This window comes from Mauremys mutica, chromosome 2, assembly GCF_020497125.1.
Source record: "Mauremys mutica isolate MM-2020 ecotype Southern chromosome 2, ASM2049712v1, whole genome shotgun sequence".
NCBI lineage: Eukaryota > Metazoa > Chordata > Testudines > Geoemydidae > Mauremys > Mauremys mutica.
The window spans coordinates 215,185,308-215,211,919 of record NC_059073.1 but is presented as its reverse complement, the minus strand read 5'-3'; the positions used below and the strand labels follow the sequence as shown (position 1 = coordinate 215,211,919).

At 39.9% G+C, this 26,612-nt stretch overlaps 1 protein-coding gene across 1 annotated transcript in view; it reads left to right on the top strand.

Moving 5' to 3' along the window:
- Nucleotides 1-26,612, top strand: part of DNAJC13 (DnaJ heat shock protein family (Hsp40) member C13) — an 88,164-nt gene that overhangs the window by 52,582 nt on the left and 8,970 nt on the right. Inside the window, exons 33-51 of the mRNA XM_045004409.1 lie at nucleotides 695-810; nucleotides 3,414-3,492; nucleotides 4,240-4,375; nucleotides 6,789-6,973; nucleotides 7,800-7,874; nucleotides 8,068-8,187; nucleotides 11,489-11,668; nucleotides 13,002-13,169; nucleotides 14,855-14,968; nucleotides 15,346-15,462; nucleotides 16,319-16,496; nucleotides 19,392-19,483; nucleotides 20,431-20,530; nucleotides 21,226-21,300; nucleotides 21,470-21,582; nucleotides 22,610-22,779; nucleotides 23,327-23,369; nucleotides 25,104-25,277; nucleotides 26,344-26,523. Of these exons, the coding sequence (XP_044860344.1) occupies nucleotides 695-810; nucleotides 3,414-3,492; nucleotides 4,240-4,375; nucleotides 6,789-6,973; nucleotides 7,800-7,874; nucleotides 8,068-8,187; nucleotides 11,489-11,668; nucleotides 13,002-13,169; nucleotides 14,855-14,968; nucleotides 15,346-15,462; nucleotides 16,319-16,496; nucleotides 19,392-19,483; nucleotides 20,431-20,530; nucleotides 21,226-21,300; nucleotides 21,470-21,582; nucleotides 22,610-22,779; nucleotides 23,327-23,369; nucleotides 25,104-25,277; nucleotides 26,344-26,523 (2,415 nt within the window). The remainder of the gene's footprint in view (nucleotides 1-694; nucleotides 811-3,413; nucleotides 3,493-4,239; nucleotides 4,376-6,788; nucleotides 6,974-7,799; nucleotides 7,875-8,067; nucleotides 8,188-11,488; nucleotides 11,669-13,001; nucleotides 13,170-14,854; nucleotides 14,969-15,345; nucleotides 15,463-16,318; nucleotides 16,497-19,391; nucleotides 19,484-20,430; nucleotides 20,531-21,225; nucleotides 21,301-21,469; nucleotides 21,583-22,609; nucleotides 22,780-23,326; nucleotides 23,370-25,103; nucleotides 25,278-26,343; nucleotides 26,524-26,612) is intronic.

Here is a 26,612-nt window from a genome sequence, read left to right as displayed (position 1 = left end):
TAATTTTAACTTAAAAGTTGCTAAAAAGCTACTTGGCAGAGTTCAGTCTAATATATCTGGTAGCTGATTTTTAGCATTTGATTACTAGCATTAATCTAAAAATATCACTTTAGTACTAGAACTCTGAGGCTAACCTTAACTTATGTACAAAATATCTAAATGGAATTCCCCAAACAAAAATGAAGACCTAAGAGGTCTTTCAGGTACAGTACACTTTCTAGAACTCTGTCCACTCCAAATTTAAATTTAACACATTTTTTAAGAATGGAAGATGGCAGCATGGAGCAAAATCAGAATCCCAGAGTGTGTCAGTTAAGGATAAAACTACCTTAGAAAGCATTTAAAATAGGAGTATCTAAGTGATGTTACATGCTAACATTAAAAAAATTTTCACCTCTGCATTAAATGTAGCGCGCGCTCTCTCGCGCGTGCGCGCTCTCTCTCTCTAAAAAAAAATTAGCATTTAACTACAAACTGGAAAACAGCACAAACAGGCAACATTGCCTGCGTTCAAATAAACTAATATACAAATTTCCAGTGATTGTTGGTGGAAAGATTCAATTAAAATAGTTAGCCCCATAACCAAGAGCTTCACGATATCTGAATTCTTTGATGGTACTACTCCAGTATCAAGTGCTGACAAGTATGTTTGACACTGGCCATAATATCCTTAATGGATTTTAATTAATTTCAGGTTAAATTGTTAAAAGATACTCTGGAGGCTTGGAAGAAGGAGGTAGAAAAGAAGCCACCTACAATGTCAACAGATGATGCTTATGAAGTTCTTAACCTTCCAAAAGGACAAGGACAGTAAGTTGCCATAACTTCCTAAAACAAAACTAAAGCTGATATGTAACTGCCACATTGTTTTATATCATGTTACTCCAGATAAATTGAAATTTTGATCTCAGCGTATGGTACCCAAAGCTGGAGAGATCTGAAAAACAGCTGTCAGATGGCATTGTATTTCAGGCATTTAAATTATACTAATGATGGAGGCAACTTTTATTCAGCATGGAATAAATGCTGAAAAAATCCAAAACTCTTTGATTTGATATTAGGCTAATCCAGGGCAGGCAAACTATGGCACGCGTGCCGAATTCGGCACACAAGCTGATTTTCAGTGGCACTCTCACTACCCGGATCCTGGCCACTGGTCTGAGGGGGCTCTGCATTTTAATTTAATTTTAAATGAAGCTTCTTAAACATTTTAAACTTATTTATTTTACATCCAACAATAGTTTAGTTTATATATTATAGACTTATAGAAAGAGACCGTCTAAAAACGTTAAAATGGATTACTGGCACGCAAAACCTTAAATCAAGAGTGAATAAATGAAGACTCGGCACACCACTTCTGAAAGGTTGCTGACCCCTGGGCTAATCACTGTAGCTAAAAAGTGGTGCTTCCATTAATTCCATAATTTGGAAAAAATGTCTGTTTCAGTCTTGAGCTCCTGCAAAGCTGTTGTACTGGATCCAAACTTTGGGTCCCACATGCTCGTTGCTTTCTGGGCTGGGCAGAGTTTAACTCTCTCTGAGCGTGTAGGCGCGCACACTCCAGGTACAGCCTCCATGGCTGACATTCCTCTTGCCAATGAGGACCCTGCAGTCCTATTGCATAGACCCTGAAGTTAGCGCCAGCTCCCGCAAGCCTCACAGTAGCTGTTGCACATTGAGTTCTATCAACGCTGTGGACCTGCTGGTTTACTGTTTCCCTCTTTTGGGACTACATGACTATAAACAAGTATATACAACCTGCAAAGATTTCTAAACGCACATCCTTTACTCAGAGAATCGTAAGATGTTCAGATCCATGCAAAAATAAGTATCTCCGAGCAAAATCCTTCCTTTCGTATCCTTACTGCTCTGAAAGCTCTTTGGGCTTTGGTCAGTCCTTCCAGGGTCCCAAAACCCTCCGCTCTTCTCCTTCCTCCTGCCCACTCTTGCTTTCTTGTGACCCGTCTAATCAGTCTCAAACTGTCGTTGATTGCTTGCAAGGTTAGCAGCTCACCTGGAAGGACTGGCTTCTGTGGGTAGTAGCTAACTTATAGTCCATAAGTGCTTGTATTTGAATAGGAGACCCACCAGGGTAATGAGCCTTGATTTGTTTTATTCAGCATCTGTCAATGCCATTTGGAAATTTTCAGTCCAAGGTGGAGACAGACTACAGGGAAGGCACAGTGGTCTTGCAATGAAACGGTACTCACAACTAAGTGGAGTTGGTAGTTTGATGTAGCTAGCCTTGTTGCCAGGCTGTGACTATTTTGTCACCCCAAATTCAGTCATTGGAGAACATTTTTAAAGTGAATAGTGCAGTAATAACTGTTCTTTGTAATCTTATTCATAACCATCAGAACTAATTGAGAGTCACAGGACTTCTGTGTCTTTGGGAGGAGCTCTCATGAAGACACGAAGCTCCTCCATTCTTGACTTTTTTTTCCCCCCCTCAGAGCTGTACACATGGGCAGAGCTCTGCAAGAGTCTTAGAGCTGAGGACACAGACCTGCCATTGCCATTGAACCATGCCTTCATGTTTGACTCTATATCTGTAGTAGCAGAGAGGAAGTCCTGGGGCAGTGGGAGTTGAGGAGGAAGTCATGGAAGTTCTGTGGCTGGGGTCCTAGGACAGCAGGAAAGAAGGATAATTAAAATTATTTCAGCTATTTGAACAGTTGTGGTGAGATTTTAGACTAAATTGTAATTATTTGATAGTTATGTGGTTGACCAAAATTATTCAAAGAATGATCTAATTTTGTAAATGCTTTGAATGTGAGAATTGAATTATTTAAGGATTATAAACATAATTACTGAACTCAGTTATAGAAGGTTCTACTTGGGTTAGGGTTTTTTCTGCAGCTAGGAAGGTGGTGGCTGTAAAAACATTCTTGCATGGAACAATCGTTGCAGCTTACAAAAAATGGTGATGAAAAATAATTGGAAAACTTGGTACAAAGAGTGTCTGATATTTCTTGGAAGCTCACTGTTAATTTTCTAGCTCTCTTTTATAGCCCTTGCACAGAAGGGAAATATTGGGGTAGGGGGAGATGGGAAATTAGGTGGGGAGAATTCAGACAGTAACAGGAAGTGGATGGCAGTTTCCACCTCTTGGGGTGTAAGGGCAAGTCTCCTTCTGAACCGCGAGGGAAAGATGTGCATTAAAGGTTGACTTTTCAACCTGAAATTATCAGACACTTTGTAGAGGAGTTAAAAAGTCAAGAGATTAAAATGTGATATCTTTTTAAAAAAATCTAAAGATTTGGATGGGGAGAGGGGTCTGACTCATGATTTTTGATTTCTTGAGGTCGTTAGTTTTGAAAATGTAAATTTGTTCTTCACTTTTGATATGAGAATTGATTATCTTATTGATGTGTTCTATATATAACATGAAATTTTCTGTCTGCATCTGATAGGCATGATGAGAGCAAGGTCAGAAAAGCCTACTTCAGGTTGGCACAAAAATATCACCCTGATAAGAACCCAGAAGGGAGGGTATGTATTGTACTATGATATGACTTTTTAGTGTACACTGAGACTTTTTTGAGATTATGGTTTAATGGGTTTGTCTGATTTTTAATGAATATTTACATCGGTAGAGTTTTCAGAGCAAGTCACTTTCTTCCAGAATACACTTGCACAAAATCTAGGAGTTCATAGCATTTTAACTGGAATACTACACATATTAAAAACACTTTCTTCAGAGGGACTCTGAAGAAACAGTTAATCTCATTCCATCATGCCAGGAAATGACATGCACTGTATATACTCTTGTGGGTTTTTGAAGGATGAGGCATTTTAAATACAAAATGAAGATAATGTGTAACTTTCTTTACAATAACTTTTCGGACAGATAGGTTTGGTAAACTGTACTCTTACAGCCCACTTTTCCACTCACTTGATTCTACAGTGAAGCCATAATGCTAAATTTGTAATATATGTTTTTTCATTGATAAGACTAAGTGTCAGATTACACCTTCACTGAAAGACTTAATAGAAAGAAAACTGATCTGAAAAATATTACTATAGTAGCATACACAGTTACTATTTTTCAGAGTTTTCTCCGATGTGACACTCCCTTGAAATTTCATTTGCAATGGTATAATATAGCTAATGTCGTCACTGACCAATTCAAAATCAAAATAGGGAAAATAGGTTGAAGCCGCAAGTGAGTTTTGAGACTTAATAAATACTCAGCTTTTGTTGATAACAGCTTGACGATGTCCATATTGTTATCTGCAGGATATGTTTGAAAAAGTAAACAAAGCATACGAGTTCTTATGCACAAAATCTGCCAAAGTGGTGGATGGCCCAGATCCAGAGAATATCATCTTGATTCTGAAAGCTCAAAGCATCCTCTTCAACAGACACAAAGAAGGTGAGCATACTGACTCAGAAATATCGCTTCCACTGTATTTCTCAGAGGAGCTTTTTGAAGCTGCTTTGAGTTATTAATGCATTAATTTTGAAGTTTCTTTTCATGAAATAGTGAGAATACAAAAAAAGTCATGAAATGAGGAAGCTTCATATTTAACATAGTAAAAGTTAAATAGAAGGACTTTATCTAGTTTCATCTTCCTCTCTACACTCTCTACACTGGAAAAACGGACCGTGAAATAGGACCATGAAATAAGCCTTTTCCCATGAAATCCCATGTCCCCTTGTTCCTAGGAGTGCCCCAGCAAAGAGGGCTCCTAGTTCCAGCTGGGCTGGGGAGGGACAGGACTTGTCCATCCTCTGCACAGCTGCTCGGGGGGAGGGGGGAGACCAGACCCCCTCCGGGTGTCTCCCCTTGCTGCAGGGTGCTTTTGGACTGTGCAACAGTCCCAAAGGTTCCTGCAGTGGAGGAGGCTTGTGGACGTGGGTCCAATCTTCCCTTCTTCCTAAGAGTGCCCCAGAAAAGGCAGCTCCTAACTGCTAATCTGGGCAGAGCTCGGGCAGGATAGGACTTGCTCTTTCCCTGCAGGGTTGCTCTTGGGTATCTCTCCCAGCTGCAGATAGTTCCGCACCCCCTCTTCCCCACTCTGTCCAGCTCTGAAGGCAGCACAGAAGTGAGGGTGGCAACAGGTTTGCAACCCCCACCCACAATTCCCTTTTGTTGGGACCCCCACGGTTACAACACTGTGAAATTTCAGATTTCAACATCTGAAAACATGAAATTGACCAATTTTCAAATCCTATGGCTGTGAAATTGACCATAATGGACCATGAATTTGGTAGGGCCCTAACTATCATGCTTTCTTGTTGATACCCAGTAAAAATACCCAGATATCTAGTAAAAATCTGATAACAGGAAATATAGTAACTTCTGTGTCATATCTTGTCAGTGGTGGGCCAAGACTCACTTTCACTGTGCTGGAACCTAGTCAAATAATTGGCAGTATTGTAGTTGTGATGGAATTGTCATTTTATTCAATTAACATTTTCAGGTGCTTTGAAATAGCAGGAGATGGCAACAAGGCTGAAGGTGAACATTTAGCAATACAATTTGTTACGTGGTTGCCTGTTTTTGAAAATCACTAATGAAGAAAATTTTTTCATCAGTTAAATGTCTGACTCTTGCACTCAAAGGTCTCTTATTCTCTGGCAAGACTGAAAATTGAGTCCTCAAAGAAAACTTTTTAGTACTTATGAAATGTCCCTTAAATAGTTCTAAACATAAAAGTAGTGCATGCTGCACATGTGCAGTGTGACTTTCTCATTCTTAAATGTACACCTCTACCCTGATATAACGCAACCCGATATAACACAAATTTGGATAACGCGGTAAGGCAGTGCTCCGGGGGGGTTGTGCAGTCTGGTGGATCAAAGCAAGTTTGATATAACGCAGTTTCACCTATAACATGGTAAGATTTTTTTTTGGCTCCCAAGGACAGTGTTATATCGGGGTAGAGATGTACTTAAGATTCTCTGTCCTGTTCTACTCTTTGCAGTACTCAAGTAGTCCAAAGGGAGTTGTAAACTGACTGCATCGTGCTAGTCAGGGCTCCCCCTGCTGTTGCCTAGTCACCAGGACAGGTACACTCTGCATGTATGAGCTCCACCACCACTCTCCTCCTCTGCAGCCTGTAGCAGGGAGAAGTGAGGGCTAATGTGGTCTAATAATTATTGACTAACAATCCTGAGAGCCCATTGCATTATCATATATGGTAACTTAAACCACAAACATCTTAGTTGTATAAAATACTTTGTATGCAATATGGCACGTTGCTTAGGGTACTACAGCTGTATCTCTTGACTTGTGTGGAAAAGGTCACCCATAATACTCAATTAGATGTATTAAACCAAATACTACATTAACATATAGATTGTCTTGTTCTATAGCAAATTAAAAGTTTTTGTTTAGAACTTAACTTAAGCCCATCTGAAACCCATTCAGAGGGTTTGATGCCTTATGTGAGAAGGTGATGGACTCAAGTTTCAGCAGTCATTCTGTAACATTAAAATAAAGAACTTCCGCAACCTTCCCAATGTAGTGTTCCCTTATTAAAACTGACTCAATAACATTAACAGTTACTTAATTTCTTGAAGTAGGCAAGACACCTGCTGTGAAAGACGGCAAACTGGTTTGTGCATTACTAGAAAAATCTCTAGGGCTGCAGAAATAACCCTGCTTGTCAGATGAGCCAACATTGTGTTCACGCATAGCTTGGCTCTGAAGGAAGAGAATATTTTTGTGAAAGAGTAATTTAGTAATCTGAAGCAGATTAAGATAAAATCCTCAGCCATTAACTAGCAGTGTCTAAATGTGTATCAGATTTGCTACATTTCAGTTTCTGTTTATCCTTCAGATTTGAAACCTTACAAATATGCAGGCTATCCCATGCTGATTAAGACCATTACCCTAGAAACTTCAGACGATCTTCTGTTTTCCAAGGAATCTCCTTTGTTGCCTGCTGCTGCAGAGCTGGCTTTCCACACAGTCAATTGTTCAGCACTTAATGCAGAAGAACTGCGGAGAGAGAATGGAATAGAGGTAAACCCAAAGAAACTCATAAGCACATCTGTTTTCACAGCTTGTTTGTTTGATGGTTACTACTTCTTGGATAATCAACTGAGGAAGGGGGGAGGAGGGGAGAACAAAATTGATGGTGTAGTGTTTATCTGCACATTTGCCCACTTCTTTCCTGCAAGAAACATTCTCATTTCTTCTGAAATGGAAGGGGTGAGGGGCAGTAGAGATCTCCTTCTTGAGTAAACTAATTCATCACTCCACAAAGTGGCTTTGAATTGATTTACATAACATTCGTCTTCCAGAACAAGTTCTAGTGACTGCATGGAACGGCACTGTCTGTAGTGGGCTTCTGTGTTGTGCTTGTTTTGTGCAAAAAAAAAAACACATAAAAAATTGTGACTTGCTTTAAAGGGTGGGAGCAAACCATTTGAGCATGGTTTAGTTATTCCAAATGAATACTCCTCAATAGCACATATTGGAGAAGAGGACACCACTATAATTAATTGTGCTTGTATTAAGAATCTTCTAAAAACTCCCTTAAGCTATGATGGCAGTGTGAAATGGCTAGATAGTTCGAGGGAGATTTATCTTTACATGATGGACAATTCATGTGAAGTAGCATAAATCTCCCTCTATGGATGTAAAATGTCCTTATGAAGCCCAAACAGCAAAAGCAAAATCATTTTGCTGCATAGGACAGCTGTTAAACCATAACAGGAGGTAACAGATTTACAGACCTGTGCAGGCTTTATTGAAACAAAGCTTGTAAAGCTACACTTTTTGCAGAAAGATACTTTCTTTAGGCTTATGATGAATTCTAACCCTTACAGCTTTTTAATCCCTAAAGGTGTTGCAAGAAGCATTTAATCGTTGTGTGGCAGTCTTGACTCGTTCCAGTAAACCAGATGACATGTCTGTACAGGTAAGTAATACAGAAATTGTAAAACAATACTTAACAGTATGTTGGGCCATATCTTTTGTACCATTTTCTTAAGAGGCTTTGTGCAGCTAATACAAAGGTGTTTTTTTAGAAACTTGCATGTCCTTCTCCTGTTCAAGGGATATGCAGTACATTACATTAATTGTGTGGCTTAAGAAAGTGTTTCTGTTTGTAGGTATGTGGGCATATAAGCAAGTGTTACAGTGTGGCAGCTCAGTTTGAGGAGTGCAGAGAAAAGATCACTGAAATGCCTAATATCATCAAGGATCTCTGTAGAGTGCTATATTACGGGAAGGTAAGATATCCTGGCTTACTACCTAAGCTGCTGTTGTGTTCTTGTTTTATATTTAAGTGTTGTAAATACAGTACCAAAAAATGAGCCGCTGTTTGAGACTAATTCTCAAAATAAGTTTTTTATAAAAACTGTTTTGTTAATTTCCCAGTACAGTACAGATACTTGCCCTCTGTCTGACACAAATATAAGGCTTGGACCACACACAAACTTGCACTGATTTAACTAAAGGTGCAATTTGTTTTAAACAGGCTTAATTAAATGGTGCAGAGTCCCTATGTAGATTCTTACATACATTTAGCTTGCACCTATGTTTTATTATATCTAGCTTATATTGCTTTTTTTCACCTTTAAATTCTGTCTGTAAATTACAAGATGCAAGCTATAGCCAGACAAGTCTGGTTTAAACAGATCAGATCATCTACAGCAGGTTTTGCATTAGTTTAATCAAATTGGTTTGAAAACCAGTGCAACTTGTGTGGAGACCAATCCATACATTCTGACTCCAAGTATTTCTACTTAAATTTAAATCCTAGTCTTTGGTTCTACTGTTCTTGTACTTCCATATCTACCAATTATAGTAGATGAAAATGCTACCTGTCAGAATATTTCTCAAATTGGTGAGAAGGGAGTAGTGGGTCACCATCCTGGCTTACCTTCCACACTGGGCCAAATTCTGTTCTGTTTCACAGCTCTAAGAACCAGTAACTCCATGGGTTTTAATGGTATTACTCTGAATTTAAAGTTGTGACAAAGCAGAATTTCACCAGTAACTACTTACTCAATTACCTAGGCAGACTGTCTTTATTTTTACTCTAATATTTAATTTTACTTCTATAAGTAGAAAAAAATCTCACGTCTAAATTCCTTTAGCTGGTGATTTTAAAATAGCATTGCTGCGCTAGGAAGAAAGTGGCACAGCTGATATAAGGAACAAAATCTAAAGCTCTGACTTAAAACATAAAAAGAAAAATCAATGGTAAACCTTCAAAAACTGGCCTATGAAATCCAAAGCTGGTATAATTACTTAAGGTTACTTCTACCTCACTTTGAATATTAAAAAGAAATGCAATCAGCTGAGAATGTAGTAAAAGTATTTTGAGTGACATCCATTTGAAGGCTCTTCCAAAACACAGTAGAACTTTAAAGATTTTACTTTCCATTAAACAGATCTTTGCACTACTTAGTGCAGTCTATTAATTAAGAACTTCATGTGAAGTGCTTGAGCTAGTCAACTACACCTCTACCCCGATATAAGGCGGGTTCGCATACAAGGCGGTAAAGCTCTGACACGCTGCTCTGAGCAGCATGTTAAGGGTGCTGGGCCAGGCTGAGGCCGAGGGGTTCGATAAGGGGCAGAGGGTGTTAGGGGCTCCCCCCCAGGGTCTGGGGTGCAGGAGCTATGGGAGGGCACTTTTGGGGGCCCCGCAGTCCCAGAGTGGCCCAGGGGATTAGCGGGAGTCCGGGAGCAGCCTGCTCTACTTCCCTTGCCCCAGCCCCAGCCGTGTTGCTCGGGGGAGGGGGCTTGGGGGAAGGGATCCCCCCTGTACTCACCAGCAGCGGCAGAAGCGGAGCAGCCCGGCCCCAGCCCGCTCCACTCCGCCAGCTCCCAGCCGCAGCGCTCTGCTTCCCGCCGCAGGTGGGTACGGTGTGGGGCGTCCTTTCCCCAACCTCCCTGCACTCACCTGCGGCAGGAAGCGGAGCGACGCAGCCCCAGCCCGCTCCACTTTCCTTGCCCCGGCCCGAGCTGTGTCGCTGGGGGGGGCAGCTGGGGAAAGATCCTGCACTCAGCTGCCTGGCGGGAACAAGAAACCGGGGGGGGAAGCAAGTCTCACCTACAACACGGTGAGTTTTTTTTGTCTCCCGAGGACCGCGTTATATTGGGGTAGAGGTGTATTAGATTGCTCCTACAGAACATCACTGCAGAAGTAAATGTATATAACTATTCTCTTTTTAAAGAGCTATCTTAGATGAGCTCTTCAAAATTTGATTTCTAAAAGGAAGTATAGAATAAGTTTTTGTTCAAAATGTAATACAAATCAACAAATATGTTCATGCTGAGCAGTGTGGAAAAATTGCAGACTGGAGCCTATTAAAGCAACTTGTAGCAGTAGAAGTCCATCTTGATTGCACTGTGTGAGGGAAAGCAAAATGCAAAAGGCTGACCCTGCTGTGTGTTTTTTTTTTTTTTGCTTCTGAATACAGTGAAATCTTTATCAAAACCCTGGTTAACCAAAACTCAGTTATTTGAATGTCACATGTGGAGCTGAGAGTAACCAGAATATCCATTCTGCTGAAAACTTTCAAAATGTTTTTGTTCTGAAGTGGAACAAAAAGTCAAAAGTGCAATTTTTTTCCACAGAACAGAGATTTTTTGGAAGAACCCTAATTTCCAGATGCCTGACTGGCTCCTTGTCTCCCTAGTTCCCACACAAGGACAGCTCACTAGCTAGCTGCTGCTAGGGAGCAGAGGCTCTCTTGACACCAGTCACTCCAGCTGCTGGCCAGCTGCACAGGAGACTGGGCTCTGAAGAGGCACTGCTCCCCAGCAGCTGGCAGGAAGGTTGCAGAGGATCTTGGGAGCTGGCTGGCCTAACTGAGCAGGCAGACAGCCCAACTGCTTGGCTTCCATTAAATCAGGATTTTCTGACAGACAACTGTTCTGTTGGAAAATTTTCAACCACCTCTATCCATATGTCCCCTGAAGCTTTATGGTAGATGCTTATGCTGAAGTTGTGAACACCGTAAGCCTTCTCCTGCCCCCCCCAGTAGACTTCAAATTTAATCAGTTTATGCCAGAGGTAGGCAACCTATGGCACGTGTGCCGAAGCCGGCACGCAAGCTGATTTTCAGTGGCACTCGCACTGCCCGGGTCCAGGCCACCGGTCTGGGGGGCTCTGCCTTTTAATTTAATTTTAAATGAAGCTTCTTAAACATTTTAAAAACCTTATTTACCCTACATACAACAATAGTTTAGTTATATATTATAAACTTTTATAGAAAGAGACCTTCTAAAAAGTTTAAAATGTATTAGTGGCACACGAAAACTTAAATTAAAGTGAATAAATGAAGACTCGGCACACCACTTCCGAAAGGTTGCCAACCCCTGGTTTATGCAGATCCTTAGTATCTTGCCCATTATATTTAGGTAAGAGATTCAAAATCTTAAACATGAAATTTTTCTAAAACCAAAACATTGTTCCTGTTGATTAATTTGCTGGTATGCTATTTAACTTTTTCCTTTCGGTTAACATTTTCCTCAGTCACCAAAAATACTGAATACCAATTCTCCTTCATTTCTCAGAACATTCCACGAGTGGCTTCCTTGGGAGTGGAATGTGTCAGTTCATTTGCTGTCGATTACTGGCTACAAACACATTTGTTTCAAGCTGGAATTTTGTGGTATTTACTCGGTTACCTCTTTAACTATGATTATACACTAGAAGAGAGTGGCATTCAGAAGAGTGAAGATTCTAATCAGCAGGTAATATTTATGAGCAACTTATAATTGACTCTTTCAGACTTTACGATGGATGTTGGTTACCATATCTTGGGAGGTGGTAATGTATTTCCTGAATAATAATGCTTGAATTTGTTTCTGTTGACTATACATTCACGTTTCTCTTGTAATTGAATTTGTTGGGAATAGATTATGGAAGTGCCAGACTCATTAGTTGAGGTTAAGTTTTTAGCTTGTATAGCACAGATTCAAACTCTGTTAGGTATGAAAAATACAACATTTCCCCAAATTACATGTCTTTGAGTTAAAAGTTACTTGCATCTAATCTGGAACCATAAATGCTAAAATGCTTTAATTGTAACCATATGATGATTGTATGGTGTCATACAGGGCAGAGTTAATATGGTTTGGGTGACCTAAGTGTGCACTTCCATATCTTATGTTAGAATTTCTTAAACAGAACCATGTTAACTCTGAATTTTCTAGCTTACAGTGCTTGGTTTTGGGATAATTACAACATCCCTGTAATATATATTGCAATAAATTGATGGCGTTAATTTTTTTATGGGAATAGATAAAATGATGTGATCAAGATAGGCCATAAACATTATTATCTACCTATAGTACAAATTTTCCCAATAGAAAAATAAGCAGGAAAATACTAGATGCAAGATAGTCCAGAACTGAAGAAGTAGCTTGTTAGTTGTCAGAAACACTACTTTTATCTAAAAAAAAAACCTCTTAGATTAATATTAGCACCGTAACAACAGGCTCCTTTATAGCAGAATTGTAGAACTTCAGTTGGTTGTAAAACCCATGGGTCGGGATCAGCTCAATGAGGAGCCTTGCCAGGATGCAAAAAAGGCCATCTTTTAGTGCACTATTGAATCATTATACAGAGGTTTACATATCTCATAAAAATGTCTTTGTTCTAGAAATGGCCATTCTTTGGTCAACTATCCCTTAAATTATGAATTAAGAAATTTTCATGTCAGTTTAAAGCCCCAAATTCATCTGGTTTTCTTCATGGGCTTTACACAGGTAGATGCAGACAAACTATATTGGTGTAACATGTCAAAAACTGTTAGTATCTCTTGCTGTTCTGCAACACCTAGTGCTGTGCACAGATGTATGCATATTTCTGTCTGTCAAGGTTGGCGCATAAACAAGAAGTAAACTAAAGGGAACTGAATTTGCTTATGATCATGCAAGGCATAAAAAAAGCATTGGACAACTTATTTTCAAGAGGTGGTTTTTAAAAAGGTAGTTGATATTTCTCTTTAGCCAGCTTGAGGTTTCTGTTCAAGTTCAATAATAGGATTGATCTTTTTTAAATGTATATATTTTTCATTTCTAGGAAGTAGCCAATAGTCTCGCCAAACTCAGTCTTCTTGCTTTGAGTCGTCTTGGAGGGTATTTGTGTGAAGAACAAGTTACACCTGAAAATCCAGCAATAAGGAAAAGCTTGGCTGGAATGCTGACACCATATGTTGCAAGGAAACTTGCTGTGGTTGCTCCTACTGAGGTACAAGAATGTCTAAGGCAACCAAAGTGTTGATGTTATATAAAACGAATAATGTACAAGAAATGATTTTCGTTTATTAAAAACTTACTTGTTAGCCACAGTAACAAATAAACCAGAGCAGCCTGAATACTGAGAAATGAAGCGCAGTTTGATAACCATTTACCAAGTAAATGACTTAAACTTCTGATCTCTAGAACTGAACTCTACTGATTTTTATGAATGTTTTTAGAACAGTACCTAGGTAACAGTGACTATCTAGTCAATTTTTTAAAATCTTAATAAAAAGTGAAGTCTTGAATTGACCAACGATGCAGGTGAACACCCTTACCCCAAAATGTATGACAGGTACAGCACTTTGCAGCACAAAGATGGGAACAGAAAGTGAATTCAGGGGTTGCAGGTGCCAAGGTTTGGGGTAAACAGCATGGTGTTGGGAAACAAAAGCTAATGCAAGGGCAGAATTTAAAGACTTCAAAGACTTTAATGTTTAAAAGAAAGGAGCAACAATGTACAGAAGGATAAGAGCAGCAGAGAAGTTGGAGGCTAATAAAATTATCAGAGTAAATTATGGGGTGGGTGGTGGGAGCATGGGAAGGAACAGATGAATTTGTAGTTAGAGGTAAGTGACAAAGCAAAACAATGTGTTGTTTTTTTTAAAAAAAGTGACCAATAAGTAATACCAAAGCTGCAGGTGGATTCTCACTTAAACGTGCCTTCCAAGAGTTCTGAAATGGATGTCACTTATGTGCGGGTGGGGAGCTGAGATGAGGAAGATGGCAAACCAGGCCTTGCAGTATGGGGGTATGGTGGAGAGTATATAACCATTTGGAGGAAGAAATGGAGAAGAGCCAGATGGAATGCTCCACAAATGAAGTGAGGAAAGACTCTCCATTCAGCCCCTCACACCATTTACTGTTCAATGCCTTTGCTCTGATGACTGGGGAGAACAAAGGAGAGGACAGTGGCTGAGTCCTCAGCTGGGTTTCAGGGAGTACAAGGAAGTAAAGGTGGTGGTTCAAAGTAAGCTTATTTGGAGCTGGGACAGGCAGAGGACAGTGGGAAGTGTAGAGTACAATTATGAGGTTGTCAGAGTCATCTCCTGAAATGTGTGTGGGGACGGGGTTGGAAAAGAGCATGAAGAGGAGATCATAGGGATGAAGAAGGTGAGTGGCGGGAGGGTGACTTCAAACAGCTAGTATGGAAGGGAAAGGAAGCATTTTCAGGCTAGGGGGTAATATTGAAGCCTGAACACAGGTCCAAGGGAAGGAGTTACAGCAGAGGCTATAAGCAGAGGTGTGCTGCTTCCAGTTGCTAGCTGCATGGGGGAGCTGCAACCGTTTGGTTTCTGGCATGTGTGAGTGGGAAGAAGAGATGGAAAAACTGCATGTAAAACCAGCATTTATAATGTGTATGCATACTTTCTGGCAAGTATCACTTCTCTTTCCCATCTCTTCCCCCCCCCCCCCCAAGGAAAATCATATCTGAAAAATTTGGCCTTAAGCCTACTCCTGAAATCCAAGATCTAGCCAGTGGGCCACATAATCTGAACCAGATCTTCACAAAGGCCATAGTTCCCCGCTCCATATGATCTCTCCTCTTGGAACAGTGTTAAAACTCTGAATTTGCTTTTCGTGTAGAATTGTTAAACCCACTTTTTTGCCTAAACTCCTTATGCTGTCTCCTAGATTCTGAAGATGCTCAACAGCAACACAGAGAGCCCCTACTTGATCTGGAACAATGGGACAAGAGCCGAACTTCTTGAATTCCTGGAATCTGAACAAGAAAGCATGATAAAAAGAGTGAGGCACTTCTAAAAATATGTTGTGATCGAGGCCTTTGTCTAGGTTGCCTTAAATAATCTGGTAGCCTCACATTATAGGAAGCTTTTTAAAGCTCAGGAAAAAACTGCTCATGCCGTTTGAATTATCCAGCCACTGAGTGAAACCTTACACTGGCCAACTTCTCAGATACTTTTGCTCTAACTGCTTTATTTTACAAACTTAAAACATATTTGTACAAAGTCTTACACTGTTGCTTTTGTCTTGTTTGTGTTTCCATTGGAAATAATGGAGTCTCAGCCATTAACTCTTTTCCATACCTCTATACAGTGTTTTTCTTTATATGGTGGGTCATTTTGTAAATATATTTAACAAGGCATAATTTTTTTTTCTTAAAGGGTGAATGTGACAAAAGCTATGGATCCGAATTTGTCTTCAGTGACCATGCAAAAGAACTTATTGTGGGAGAGATTTTTGTTAGAGTTTACAATGAAGTCCCTACTTTTCAGCTAGAGGTGAGATTTTTCATTTTGCTATTTGTGGAGAAACTTCAAGCTGGTCTTTCAAGTGGTACGTACTTTGTGAATTTAAACCAAACTCTCATTCCAAAGGGCATCAAGAGTTAATACTACCCAGGAAATTCTACACAAAAGCTTCAGCAGTTGTATTAGAAATATCCCTCTAAAGCTGGGACATCTGTAGCTCCTGTTAACTTCTCAGGGTATCTCAACGTTACAGTGTAGACTATGATCTTAAGCATTTCCATTTGCTTAGGATGTATCATCTTGTTTATCTCCCAATTAAAAGGAGAGACATGAATCAAATTGAAATTCTCACTGGCAAAGAAAAGCATGGGTTTGGTCAGAATTTGGTGCACAGGCATTTTGACACAATTTTAAATGGCTGAATACTTCCTTAGAATAGCTTGAGTAGTCCACACTCTTCTCTCTTAAGCTATTGGTTTTATGCTTTCTTAAAAAAGATGGTGATGCTTGGTCACATCGTCAAACTCTTAACAGATTTTACCTGTAGTTAAACTGTAATACTATCATGTCAGAAGAGGGGGAAAAATGGGCAAGATGATAAGACTGGTGTGAATATACAATAGTTATCCACTGAGGGTCAGAACCTTCTGCTAAATTAGAAAGGAATCCTAGCTAGATCATGCATTGGTGGAACGGGAGGTTCTAGTATGGAGAAGCTGAGAATTGCCACTTTACTGAATTTGGAAATGGCTTTTGGCCATATATTCCTTAAGTATGAGCTTGCTGTACAATGCAGTTCAATACTTCTAGTGCAGAATGCTTTGTACATGTCTTTGAAATAATTAAGATTCTTATGTACACTTACTGATCTCTTCGTTATTTCAAGTTTCCAAAAGCATTTGCTGCAAGCCTTTTGGATTACATTGGCTCACAGGCACAGTACCTTCACACGTTAATGGCTATCACACAGACTGGGAAAGTAGAGTCTGATCAACATGGAGACCGGTTACGGAGGGTTGAAATGGCATTGGAGGCTCTGAGAAATGTCATAAAACACAACCCAGGTAAAGTTAAACATGTTGAATTAATCAATAAGCAGCACCTTGCAAATGACCTTGTTATAGATTTATTTTAGATAGATGAATCTAGCACTAAACCTGTGCTTGTTGCCAAGCTATAGAGATTCATGCCGCTGGCTAGCTAGTTGTCTTAAAAGGAGTATTTCTGGAATACTTTTAACAGATCTTTAAATAGTTTAACAGCAGCATTGGTAGAATTCTTTGCTTTTCTTTGCTAGGAAAATAGTGAATTTCACTGAGACAGTGTTTTGTTAGTTTCCCTTTTCTTGCTGTTGGTACATCAGTCCAGCAGAAATCTACTTAACCACTTCTCCAAGGAGAGCAGTTTTTTTTGCCAACTGAGTAAAGTCTCTTCAGTTTTTTTAGTCACTGTGGTAAAAAGGGGTGTGAATACATGTGCCTAGTGTAGTGAAATATCAGGGTCATTTTGCAGAGTTATTGTACTGTGTTCAAAGGTTTATTGAAAACCAACCCACTTCAAAAAAAACAACAAAATAAAAAAACCTGTCCTAGCATAGCTCTGTTTAAAGGATGGAACCCCAGGGGTGGTAGGAAATGTTTTAGTATTTTGAGGGAAGACGCTCTTCAAACACACTGGATTGCTAAATTTTTAATTTAGTTTTATGGAAACTATTACTAGAGGAAAACTTATTAGAAATTCTTAATTCGTGTCTTCGAATGTGCAGTAATACTACAACACTGAAGTTTTCTTGGAGTGGTGGGGGTGCAGCCTACAGCTATTCAGAAGTAGAGAAAAATGACTGCTTTTGTTAAAAGTTCTATCTGCAGAATAGACTATTCTGAAGGGGCCAAAGAGGGGATGGGAGTTTTGGTGAACTACTACATATTATGTTCTGTGTAACCAAGCTGAGCTTTCCCATTTAACGGTTGTGTGGTGTGAGGGTTTTTTTTGTTTTAAGGTCTTTCCAGAACAGCCTGAATTCTAATCAGGTACTCTAACAATTGCAGACTGAAACTGAAGATAAAAATTAATGTGTCTAAAGCAGGGATAGGCAACCTATGACACGCATGCCGAAGGCGGCACGCGAGCTGATTTTCAGTGGCACTCAAACTGCCCGGGTCCTGACCACCGGTCCGGGGGGCTCTCATTTTAATTTAAGCAGCTTCATTTAAAATTAAACATTTTAAAAACTTTATTTACTTTACATACAACAATAGTTTAGTTATATATTATAGACTTATAGAAAGAGACTTTCTAAAAACGTTAAAATGTATTACTGGCACACGAAACCTTACATTGGAGGGAATAAATGAAGACTCGGCACAGTACTTCTGAAAGCTTGCTGACCCCTGGTCTAAAGTGGAACTGTTTCTCTGTGTTCCTTCAAAGGGGGCTTACTGTCAATGCTAACTTTTTTGGAAGCTGTTGAACATAGACACATTTTTGCTAAAGGAATTTAAAAATATTGAAAAGTGTCTATTTTAAAAACAAAGGTGGTTTTTTTTGTTTTTTCTCTCTCCTGTTGCTGACTTTAAGGGCCTTTTTTTTTTAAGGAAGAGTGGGCAGTCCCAAAACGGAAGTGCTGTCAAATGCACAAAATAAACAGGAAAAACCCAGGAAACTACTGTAACTGAAAGTAGTAATCTCATACATTACAAGTAACACTGGGAGCAGAAATGTCCCTACAACTAGTGAAAGCTCACTTTGGAAAAGATTAGAACTAAGTGCCCTCTAAATTTAATTCTTACAACGCTGAAGGTTGGCATATTAGCAGTTCTGCAGTTAACAGGTAGCAAGTTCGTGCAGAGATGACCACGGGGTAGGATTGTCTTGAAAGTATTTGTCTGAAATAGACACTGAACATTTGTGTCAAATGTATGCTAACTCTGTAGAAATGGACTAACTTTGTAACAGCAAAAGAGAGGAAGTAGCTAAATGTCCGGAAAACAGTTTGAACTAGATACATTTTAAACTATCAGTTAAAATGTATTTAATTTTTAACTGAATTCTTGTGTGGCAGGTGCTCGCCAGTTCCTGCCACCTTGAAACTACATAAATACATCCTATTTTTTTTATCTACTCAGTACTTGGTTTTCCAGTAGTGCCATTCTAATTGGGCAAAACCTATATTGATCCACGTTCTTTGATAGGGCTATTTTTCATGTTGGGTTAGTGCTTTTACAGTTGGACTTGCAGGCAGCTTCTTCAAATATTTTATGCGTGGTTACTTATTTGTATTGCAGTAGCTAAGGGTCCTGGTTATGGACAGGGCCGCCCAGAGGATTCCGGGGGCCCGGGGTCTTCGGCGGCGGGGGGCCACGCTTCGGTGGTAAGTCATCGGCGGGGGGTCCTTCCGTTCCGGGACCCCCTGCCAAAGTCCCCCAAAGACCCACGGCGGGGACCCCCCTCCGCCAAATTACCGCCGAAGCGGGACCCACCGCCGAAGTGCAGCCCCCACCGCGGGTCTTCGGGGTACTTCGGCAGCGGGTCCCGGAACGGAAGGACCCCCTGCCGCCGAATTACCGCCAAAGACCCGGCTGCACTCCGGCGGCAGGTCCCACTTCGGCTGTAATTCGGCGGCAGGGGGGTCCTTCTATCCCGGAGAGGAAGGACCCCCCGCCAGCGAAGACAGGGAGCGAAGAAGCTCCGGGGGCCCGGGCCCTGCGAGAGTTTTCCGGGGCCGCTGGAGCGAGTGAAGGACCCCGCTCCTGCTGGGCCTGGGGCAAATTGCCCCACTTGCCCCCGCTCTGGGCGGCCCTGGTTATGGACCAGGCCCCCATTTTACAAACACAAAGGCAGTCTTTGCTCCAGAGAGCGTAGACTTTTTTAAAGTAATTCGTACTGTGTATAACATTGATTGGGAAGCTCTTCAGTAAGTGTTCTTTCCAATGGTAAAATAACTTCTTCCTCCTTTGTAGGTTCTGAGTGTGAGTGCATAGGTCACTTTAAGCTGATATTCTCTCTTCTGCGTGTCCATGGAGCTGGTCAAGTGCAGCAGTTGGCTTTAGAGGTAAAAACATTGCTTAAGCAATATTTTTGTGTACCCAACCCACAGTACCCAATCACATGGATGCTGAGTGTCATTTGTTGCATAGATGAGCCAGGCCAGGTACACCAGGCTAAGTTAAGAAATTGCATTTTTTTTATTTGCAAATAGAAACTGTTCTGTTAAAATCTGTCTAATATCCATCATAACTTGCTCCTAGTTAAAATCGTGACTTCATTCCAAGCTTACCGTTTCATACGGTAGTTCCTGAACATTGGGTGTACACTTGAATGCTGACTGTTTTAGGATATACTAGGAAAAAATTATCAGTTTCTAACATTTGTTTATCAAACAGCTACCAAATAGATCTTGAATCTGTTTTCTCAATGGTTTTAGCACTCTTTATTTATTTATATCATCTATATATAGATAGATATCTCTCTCTCTAGATATAGATAACAATAATTTAGGCTAGTTTAACCATAGCCAAAAACTTTAACATATGTATTTTTAGGAATTAACACCTTCATTGTACGTGTCCTTGTAAAATTTCAACATTGGGTTTTGAATCTAGGGTTATTACACATACTGGAGACTACTGTGCTATAGAAGTGGTTAGAAGTCCTGACAGAGACTGGGAGGGTGAGGTGGTCCCGCTGTGCATACACATAGTAGGATAGTCCCTGCCTTGAAGAGTAAGCTAAATACTCCTGACAAAGCTGGCAGCGGTGCGGGCTGAGGGACATACTGGCCGTTACTTCCGCTGCTCCAGGCCAATGGGAGCTGCTGAACTGTGGCCAGTAGGAGCCGCGATCGGCCGAACATGTGGACGCGGCAGGTAAACAAACCGGCCTGGCCCCCCAGGGGCTTTCCCTGCACAAGTGGCAGAACAAGTTTGGGAGCCACTGATCTAGCAATTTGCCAATAAATTTTACTTCTTTCTAATGATTCATGTTTTTGATATTTTGCAGGTGGTGAACATAGTGACTTGTAACCAGGAATGTGTTAACAATATTGCTGAGGCAATGGTTCTTTCCAACTTACTGGCCCTCCTGCATTCCCTGCCTTCAAGTATGTACTGGGCAGTTGCTTTTTAGAAAGTGTTTTTTTTTGTGTGTGTAAAAAACCAAATGTGTGAAAAGTTAATGGTTTGGAATGCAGCTAGGTGAACTTGTAACCTGATCCTGAGAGGAACCTTAATGTTGTAATATGCATGACCTGAATACCCATTTTATACACCTAACTTTTGGTTCAGCTCAAACACACCTCTTAAGCATTTAGATTTCAAGCTTTTCATTTTGGGAAACGTACAATTAACAGCTCTTTGACATTCACTTTATAAACTGAATACCTCTCTCTACAATTCTAAAATCTATAAATTGTGCAATATTTCAATTTTTGTAGTTTCCACTCATTGGTCTTCACCTTAATGACACCTTTGCTGTGAACTTTATAAAGGAAATTTTAGATAGATGGAACATACTTGCCTAACTGGAATTTAGTCAGGACTCTAGGCCTGCCATCTCTAACTTGTACTTACTTTCAGATCCTTTCTGTCAAATTCTCATTAGGTGGGCTTCATTTTTTACTCATGATGATGCTTTCCAGGAACCAGTTCTTTGGGAGGAAAAACTCCTTGGTTGGCTTAACACCAGAACTGAAATGTTCTGTTCGTCATAGCGCTCAGTCCAATAAATCTTGTATGGAAGAACTGATCATAACAGCAGGCATAGTTTCTCTAATATTTCTGTTTTTAATCTTGACAGGTCGGCAGCTTGTTCTTGAAACTCTCTATGCCCTGACATCTAGTACAAAAATAATTAAAGAGGCCATGGCAAAAGGTACAGTATTCTCTGAATGGCTGATAAAATAGACTTGTACAAAATGAAGATCAAACCTGTTGCAGACATGGTGGTGTGAGATTTAGCTCTGCTACTGAGAACAGTGTAAAACTAGTGGCTGCTGTGATTTGGGAAAACCTAAACATTTTCCCCCTGTTTTTCCAAACAGGTGCTTTAATCTACTTATTAGATATGTTCTGCAATTCAACACATCCACAGGTCCGAACCCAGACAGCAGAGCTTTTTGCCAAAATGACTGCAGATAAGCTAGTTGGTCCAAAGGTGAGTAAGAGTGAATTTAAAAAGTTACATTATTTTTCACAGAAAGGACTTGGTGTCCCTAAAATCAAAGAGGAGGTACTGAACAACTCCAAATTCAGTCAACTTTGAAGAGTTAAATGTAGTTTACTACACCTGCCTCCTCCCCCAACAGCTTTTGTGGGCGCAAAGGTTTTCTTAAGTTTTTCCTCCTCTGCTTGTGAAAGACTCAAACATGGGAAACTGATTGTACAACAACAGGGAAACTGGCTAGAAAAAACGAATGTTTCTCTAATCTTTCAGTTATAGTAACATTAGGTATTTGTCTGAAAACATTTTACCTTTTGTAATGTGATTAGATTTCAATGTTCCGTGAAGCTTCCATAAGAACAGATATGTTTCATGTGATGGCAAGAGTACTTGGTAAGATATAGATCACATTGGTAGATCTAGAGGGGGATGGATTTAGGAAATACCATTTTCCAGTATGTAAAATCATTGATAGGGACAAAAGGCATCTTTTCAGGAAGGAGACTAAAGGGTAGATGCTCAATAGAGGATGAGCTTGAAGACCCTGAAAATCAAACTTGCATATCAAAAATGTCAGCTCTTTTTTCCATGTTTATGTAAAGAGAAAATATATCATTTGTATTTAACTGAAATGAATTAGTATCATTTTATAACTTTCGAATTGTGAGATTTCAGTATCAAATCTCAAAAGCACCGGTAACCAGCATAACAAAGATGTGATCTCAGATTTGTTTTTTAACAGACTTTTAGTCATTAGGTGCCTGCATTTGAGATGCCGTTTCTCATTATGAAATGAATGGTTGGGTTTTTATACCAGATAGCTTATTAACTGAAATAAACACAAAATTGAGTTTGAATGATGCTTTCTCTTATCAGACGGAAGTATTTTGGCATAGTCATGTACAAATACATGAATTAAAAGAAAAAAACATTGCATAGGAAGACCTTTTATGATGCCATTGAATTTAACTGGTATGGTGTTTGATATTACAAGATGGTGGGGACTGCTTTTCTTTTGCAGGTTAGAATTACACTAATGAAGTTTCTGCCTGGAGTCTTTATGGATGCCATGAGAGATAACCCTGAAGCTGCTGTTCATATTTTTGAAGGAACGCATGAAAATCCTGAGTTAATTTGGAATGATCTCTCCAGGGAGAGAGTATCAACAACCGTTCGAGAAATGATGCTAGAGTATGTAGACTTACTGTGTAAATAGCTACTATATTTGCTAAGTGATACACTTGTGTAGCAGTTTGATTCCTTAAGGTCATTCTCATTAATTAACAGAAATATCCATTTGTGACAAAATTTGAGTTCTGCTTGATTAAAAAGTAGAGAAGGCTTAAGGTGTAATGCCTTCCAGCAGAGCACGTGGGTTGAGTAGAGCCTCAGCACAACTGTGAATAATAAGTACCAAGCAATGCAGTGCATGTAACTGCCACCTGATGGCCACCCGCTGCCTGTGAAGCTCCAGAGAAGAGGAAGGCACCTAGTTCTGTGTGCGCTCTCAGCCCAACAGGTCACATTGTTTCAAACCTGAGAAGGGAGAATTGAAAGTGAGGGGGAAAGAAGGTAAAGTTTTGGAATGTGACCCTTGCTTAACCATTGCACGTGTCGGGGAGTGGGGGAGCCAATAAGGAGAGTGAAGGTTGGGATTTTGAATGGGAGCCAAAGTTTTGTTGTATCTAGGATCGATAGTCTTTTAATTCACCTACTTCTTTTTTTTTTTCTTATATAGGCACTTTAAACTTCAGAGGGACAACCCTGACACTAACTGGAAGGTAAAAGCAAAAATGTTCATATTTTGGGGCCCCAAGAGAAACAGTAGGGAAATTAATAAGTGCTCATGCTTTGTTTTCACATGCATTCCTTTTCTCTTCAGTGGCGTAGAAAATGCCAGCGACACGCTTCTAGCAAAAACCACCTGCTCGCTCTCTCATTACTGTAGTCTAGAGTTGACATCTAAAAAACAAGTTACACTGTAGAATTATTGAATCTATCCTACAAATAACCCCACAAATTCGGTCTCTTGCTAGAAGCATTTAAACACAGGTGGGCTACAAATGTACATAAGTTGTAAATTTAACAGTGATGTTCAAAACTAAATTGTGATCAGAGAGCCTTAAATGGTCCCCAGTATGCTGACCTTCAAATCTTACATGATCATAGCAAATTACTCTGTTTTCCAGTTGTCGTAAGCCATTAAGGTTTTCATCACATAAAAATGTACGTCTGGGCCAACGGAATCGGTTGTATAGTGAGGTGGCATTTACTAGTCTGAATTGTTAAATGTATGGTAAAGTATTTGTAAATCTGTCCTAAAAATGAGTCCGGTGGCATCTTAAAGACTGATAGATTTATTTGGGCATTTAGTAAAAAACCTACTTCAGGTGCGTGAAGTGAAAATTACTGATACAGGCATAAGTATACTGGCACATGGAGAGAAGGGAGTTACCTTACAAGTGGAGAACCAGTGTTGACAAGGTCAATTCAGTCAGGGTGGATGTGGTCCACTCCCAATAATTGATGGAGGTGTCAATACCAAGAGATACTGGTTCTCCACTTGTAAGGTTAACTCCCTTCTCTTCATGTGCCAGTATATTTATGCCTATATCTGTAATTTTCACTCTATGCATCTGAAGAAGTGGGTTTTTACCCATGAAAGCCTTTGCCCAAATAAATTTTAGTCTTTAAGGTGCCACTGGACTCCTCATTGTTTTTGTGGATACAGACTAACACAGCTACCCCTCTGATACTAAAAATAATAGGACATTAGAATCTCTTCCACTGCCACTGCAATTCTAGTAATTTGTCAGAACTAAGTTTTCTGAGGGGAGACAATTGAGTAGTGTTAGGAAATAGCTTAACATAACACACCATGCCCTGTAGAGTACGTGCTGTATGGTTTCACACTTTAAACTGTCAAACACACAAGAAGGAAAAATGCAATTGTTGGTTCCAATAAAAATCTGAACTGGAACTTTTCTACCAGTTCTGGTGTAAAGCTTCAAATATTTGAATGTCTTTCATAAAAGTTGAGATGATTTACTAAGAAATCAGGCTCATTAGATTATCCTCAGTTAATTCTAAGCATAGAACTCAGTCTTCATCACGCATGTTGTTTAATTTCTTTTGTGATTAGTGTCCATCACTAGTATATTTGCATTCACTGCAACTAGCTGAACCCACGGATTTACTTGAAAATGCCCACTCACCATACAGTACTTCCAAGTTCAGGATCTTGTTAGGAAAGAATCAGGTATCTAGTGTTTCTGCAGTAAGTTACTGTAAAGAAATTATGGTATTGCTAACTTTGCTGAACAATTCCGTGTTGGATGTGTTTTAGGGAACAGAAAGCTGGTGTTATGCGAGTCTCCTTTAATGAAAAAACTTTAGTGAAATCATGGCTGTAATTGGTTGCAAGGTTTTACTGATTTGCCTCTTTCCTGATAAGAGGGGTGACTTGTTGCTGAGTTATATGGTAACTTCTTCTGTTCCTCTCCAATTTTATATAGCTGCCTGAAGACTTTGCTGTGGTGTATGGTGAAGCAGAAGGTGAACTTTCTGTAGGGGGAGTCTTCTTAAGAATCTTTATTGCCCAGCCGGCCTGGGTTCTACGAAAACCTAGAGAATTTCTTATTGCACTGTTGGAAAAATTCACTGAACTGCTGGAGAAAAATAACCCCCATGTAAGAAGCCTTTGTAGCTCTGCTTTTAAAATTTGTGTTCAACATATAGTAAGGGCAAAGTTGGGCAAGTTTCCAAGCAATAATGTGAGATGCTAATTAGCATTTGGTTAACTTTGCTTCTGTCTTGCTGCTTGTATTTCTGCTTGCAGTGGTGGTGGCAGTTTCCTTTCCAACATAGAAATAGCTTTATATCTTATTTCTGATTTTGTGCAAAAGCACTTAGATATGATGAAGCGCTTTAAAAATACTAGATAAGCAAACAATTAGAATTTGAATTTCTTAAATCAAGAGTCCCTATCTTTTGATTGCTGCTTTAAGTCCTATTGGAGCTTTAGCTCAGGGTATTGACTAGGGGAATGCAAATCCGAGAGAGTTCCGCAAACATTCTGTAACTCATGGCTTGCTTGGAGGAAAACTGCACTTGTCTAGCTCAACCTAACAGTACAAAAACTCACAGGAAAAGAAGCACTTGCCAACATATACTGCCACATTAAGAGCGGGTTAGAAATGGACGGTCAGTTTGTGCCACTGGCCTCCCATACTGCTATTGACCCAGTAACATCACTGCTGAGCAAGGTTGCCTCCCCCAGCACTCAGCTCAGCAGTATAAAAAGAATAATCCATTTTTAGCTTATTCACAGGATGAGCAAAATCATTAATTGTGCTTGAAACTATGAGGGAAGTCGGTGGTTCAGTGGTATCAAATTTGACTGTTTTTTTAATAATTCCCTGGACACTGTCTGGAGGAACTCGGGTAGGCTGAAGCCCATCCTGGCTCAGTTACTTCTACTCTACTCATTCTGGTTTTTTTAAATGAAGCAATGTATTGAGTGAGTTTATGCAAACTTGTGTTTTTTGTTAACGGAGATGTATTCTTCCCACCTCCGCGTCCCCCCCCCGCCCCCAATTTATTGGCTTTAAATCAGTGTAGAAATCAATCCATATCTGTAATACTTCGTAACTTCTGACTTTCCACAGATCTGAAACAGCAAGTACTTGCACTGGGTTTCTTTAATGTTATAGCTAATTTTGACCTGAAAAATTAATAACTTGTATGCTTTCACAGGGGGAAACATTAGAAACTGTAACAACGGCAACCGTATGCCTCTTCAGCACTCAGCCTCAGCTAGCAGATCAAGTCCCACCACTCGGTCATCTCCCCAAGATTCTCCAGGCTCTAAATCACAAGAACAATGCTATTCCTAAAAGTGCTGTTCGTGTCATACACACACTGTCTGATAATGAGGTACCACATTTAAGATTTTCTTTCAGATGGAGTGTATATACTAAGTGTGTATGGTGTGTACGTTCATACCAACTTAGGGCTTGTTACCT